Raw genomic sequence first — 4,320 nt, forward strand, 5'->3', positions numbered from 1 at the left:
AACTTAGAACTCAATGCTATTTCTGACATTTTGATTTTAAAAAGCTTCCTGGATGGAAGAGAAACGTCTTCAAACTTGGAGACAAAGTCCAGTGGATTGTTTTGGACTTTTTTTTTATGTCTAAGACCTGGATGACTAAGAATCTTCACCAGCATTCAGTTTATTGATCTTTGTCTGTCCTTACATAAATAAAAAAAAAAAAAAAAAATCAACAAAGAATAAGTCTAAACCTCTAATTTTCCTCCTGATTTGTTTATATTTTAATTCAACAATACAGAGAATTTCATCTAAATGGTAAAAATTATTTTAAATGTTTCTAAATAATATTCAAATATCAACTTTTGCTTTTTACGGTGTGATTAAGATGGAGCTGGAACGACTCTTTTCAATCGAGAGAGACAACCACCTTTTGGCTTCCAGGCTGTTCAACATTGATTGTTCCAAAGGCCTCGTGGACCACAGAAACCAGTACCAACCCAGAAGGTAGGGAAGTTTGTTTACGATTAGTGTTACACCGATACCGATACCAGTATTGGGCGGGGCCCCGACCCAGCACTAAAATGCTGGTATCGGAATGGGCGAGTACCAACAAATAGGGCATCGATACCATTTATAGAGCCAAAAGTTTATTCAACTATTGTCACACATTTCTGGTAGGCAATAAAAAGTTCTACTGGATTCACTTTGTATTAGTTTTTTTTCCTGCTTCACAAAGGTAGGCAGCAGCTTGACAAAGCCATGATGGCAATTATTTTACATCCAAGTAGTATGAAGTTCTTCATATATAAACACACACATCAATTTCAAACAGATGGTATCGGCCAATACTGCACAGCCAGGTATCAGTATCAGGGCCAAAAATGGCATCGGCGCAACAGTAGTTATGAGAATGGGACTTCATTAAAGAAATTAATCCCTTTTTCATTCAGAATTTGTTTCAAAAAGATTATTTAGCAAGTAATAAACAAAGGTAAAGAGTGTCATGATTTTATCTAAGGCTTGGACCCACATGCAGTGAAGCCAAACAGAGAGACACAGAGTAAAAGTTTGAACGGGTTTTATTGAAAGATATTTTGAGTTTGGTGCAGAGTTCCTCCGAACTCTGCTCGGCCGGAAAACTGAAAGATGAGGGGAAGACAGACTGTTAGGTTCAGGCTCAGTGGGGAATTGGGGTTGTTTATCTTGAAGGAGAGGATTAGTTGCAACTCACATTTCCTGAGAAGAAGAGACAGGTAGACTCCAGTCTGTGTGTTGGTCTTCCAGGGTTTGTTTGATTCGGTGGAGGGTGGAACAGGGTTTACCCAGAACTCGGACGGAGTGGAATGATGCAGCCACTGGTTGCAACTCAGTTTTCCTGTGGTACTTGAACGGGTCGTGGTGAAGATGACTTCCTTACTCAGAGAGTGATCTCAGCGTGCTCAAAGGGGCCGGATCCAAACCTCCTGTTTGGAATCCGTCGCTCAGTGTAAGACTCAGTTGATCCCACTTGGGTGAAGGCGGCCGGAAAGGTCCAGTTTGCAGGAAGGCTTCCTGCCGAAAGGCAAAGAACAAACAAAGTTGAGACTCAGGGAGAAACAAGCGCTTAGTTAAACAAAATGTGATCTCAGCTTGGCTAGAGAACTAAAACTAAAAAAAAAAAACACTCAGATTAGACTCAGCATAAACAAGGCTTGGCTAGAGTACCCCAAACTGGCAAACACTCTGGCGTCGAAGTAGTGGCAACCAGCAGCTTAAGAGCAGTCCAGTGATGAGGCAACAACTTGCAGGTGTGTGAGGAGGCAAACCGGAGCCAGGCGCCTCCTGGTGGCGGAAGGGAGAAACTCAAAAGACAAGACAAACAGACGAACACAAAAACTGGGATCCTGACAAAGAGGTCATAAACTTGTTTCTCGAATAGTCCACAAAAAAATCATTTAATAAAATTTTTATGTAAAAACCATAGTAATAGTTGCACTCATTAAGTACATTGAGACATTTGTCGTCCTCGTCGTCCTCACTTATCCAGGAGCCCACGGCATTCCAGGGCCACCTGAGGGACCCCAGTGTGTCCTGGGCCTCCTGCTGGTGGAGATGCCTGGAACATTTTAAGAGAGAAACAACCAGGAGGCATCCGGACTGATTTTCTACTTTCAAAAAGGAAAATGTGTTTTGACAGGTTGGGCAGAGACAAGCCTGTTCTGTAAGCCTCCTCCTGACTGGGCCTTGTAGACACAATCATGCAGGAAGTACCACCAGGAAGCCTTTGACTGACAGCTCGTCATCCATAAGTAGGGTTTCCTTTCCCCCTCCTGAGAATTAATGATAATCAATAATAGGACCGGCTATAGACCTTACATTACACAGATCAGGTTAACAAAATTTGGTAAAGAAAACTTCCTCATTACTTTAACTAAAGATACTACCTAACTTTTTTATGAACTTTTTTTTATTTATCTGTAGTCTGAATGGCAGCAAAAGGAAGCAGGAGCTAGCCCTAATCAGCCACCAAAATCAAGCAATTTACCAGCGAATCATATCCTGCCGGTCTGAGTACTGCCACCATGGATTGTTAGCAGACTGGGAGAGGACGGAGCGTATACTGGAAAACATTTCCAGGTACCCAAAGGAGCTGGTAACCAAACGAGTGAGTCCATGCAACATGTTATTTCACAATGATGGGTGTTTGTGCTCTTAAAAGGTTGAGCAATGAAAAAAAATCCAAGATATTGCCTAGAAAATGGTTTTGTCCTGTTTGTTTTTTTTTCTTCCTGTTCTCCTGCCATCACATAAAAAATCTTCCAAATCCACTTATTTCTAAGTCCTTCCTATTTTCTAATAAACTAAAAGAGCATGCAGTGCACATTGGCATTAGGTGCAAAATATGTGGGTCAACCAATAGATGAGATGATCCTCAAGGACCTCGACCCTGAAAGATTGTGCACAATACCTCAAATCCAAAAGTATATTATTATCAATAAATAAAAGAATAAAAATGGGCAAATCTGATTGAAGCGAAAACCAAATAGGAACTTTCATGTAAAATGATATTACATTTGATACAAAACTATCCTTCCTCAGATTTAATCTTCAGCTGCTTCTTGTCTTTTTGCTGTATACCTTGCCTTTAGGTTTCACACTTAAAGGAAATAACATTTTTCACCATTAGCAACAACGACTGCCAGATCTGCCCTTAAAGGAAAAGTCGCTCATATTCATAATTCAAACTTCTGAAAGTACTTTAAATATAAAAATGATTCCATACTGTTCAATAAATGATCAGTGTTTTTAATTAATAGTAATTTTTATTTGAATGTGCTTTACTGGAGTCATCCATGTTTGTCAAAGAACACTACTGCCACCTACTGGTTTGTGACGTCACGGTGCGGTATCGGCTGTTGATCAAGTCCCAGTGCTGTATCTGGTGTTTGTCACAACACACAATTATCTAAGTAATAATATGTATGTAATAATTTCATATTTAAAGTACTTTCAGAAGTTTGAATTCTGAATATGAGCAGACTTTTCCTTTAACCGTTCCAGTAGGGCTGCAGCATTGATCACTTTCATGTTGGTTTGTTTCATTTTTTTTTTTTTTTTGCAGGGATTGGATAGGAAGGTGAAGTTGCTTCAGACAAACAAGGCCATTCTACCGGCTGCAGAAAGTCAGGAGCAGCCACAATCCTGGAAACCACTAAAACTCAAAAGCCCAGAAGCGAGCTGTAGGTGGAAGAGTGTTACACCATCAAACATGTCTACAAAGCTAGTACATGACTAGCTTTAAAGCGATATGACATTCAACTTAAATTCTTTCAAATAACCAGTGTACAGTACATACGTGTGTGCATGTGTTGGCATAACCAATTGATGACTGATAGATAGCCAATGTATCTTGATGATCTGAATTAATTGTATCTGTAAAATAACTTCAGATATGTGATGTGAACTGGCCTGTTTAAATAAACTGAATAAATCAAACTGAGCTGAATCATTTTATTATGCAGTGAATGTGTTTGTGGCAACATTTGTAAAGTTAAGCAGTCAAAAATTAGGAGCAATAGTTATGGTTATTCAACGTGTTTTAAGAGAAAAATGAGGGGGTTATTTTTTCACTATGCCATTCATTCATTTATAGAAATAAAAGTTCCAAGCTAAATATTTATTTTCCAAGCTAAATAATTTGTTTGTTAAATTTATAGTTTGTTTATTCAATATTCAGTTTGCCAAATAAATATTCAGCTCCGAACTTAATATTTATTTAACAAACTAAATATTTAGCTAGAAACAAGCTTGCTAACATCTTACACATTTGCAAATGAGGAGACTTCCATGGTTTCAGCTTTA

The 4,320-nt window shown here is 38.8% G+C and overlaps 1 protein-coding gene across 2 annotated transcripts in view; it reads left to right on the forward strand.

The window, feature by feature from the left end:
• LOC107101593 overlaps window positions 1–3,922 on the forward strand; it is a 10,068-nt gene extending 6,146 nt beyond the window's left edge. Inside the window, exons 3-5 of one of the 2 annotated variants that reach the window (XM_015400574.1) lie at window positions 365–483; window positions 2,440–2,623; window positions 3,581–3,922. In XM_015400574.1, the coding sequence (XP_015256060.1) occupies window positions 365–483; window positions 2,440–2,623; window positions 3,581–3,754 (477 nt within the window). In that variant the 3' untranslated portion in view covers window positions 3,755–3,922. The remainder of the gene's footprint in view (window positions 1–364; window positions 484–2,439; window positions 2,624–3,580) is intronic. The other variant, XM_015400575.1, reaches the window with a different exon arrangement.
• The last annotated feature ends 398 nt before the right edge of the window (window positions 3,923–4,320 follow it).

Source organism: Cyprinodon variegatus, unplaced genomic scaffold, assembly GCF_000732505.1.
Source record: "Cyprinodon variegatus isolate N-32 unplaced genomic scaffold, C_variegatus-1.0 Scaffold1119, whole genome shotgun sequence".
NCBI lineage: Eukaryota > Metazoa > Chordata > Actinopteri > Cyprinodontiformes > Cyprinodontidae > Cyprinodon > Cyprinodon variegatus.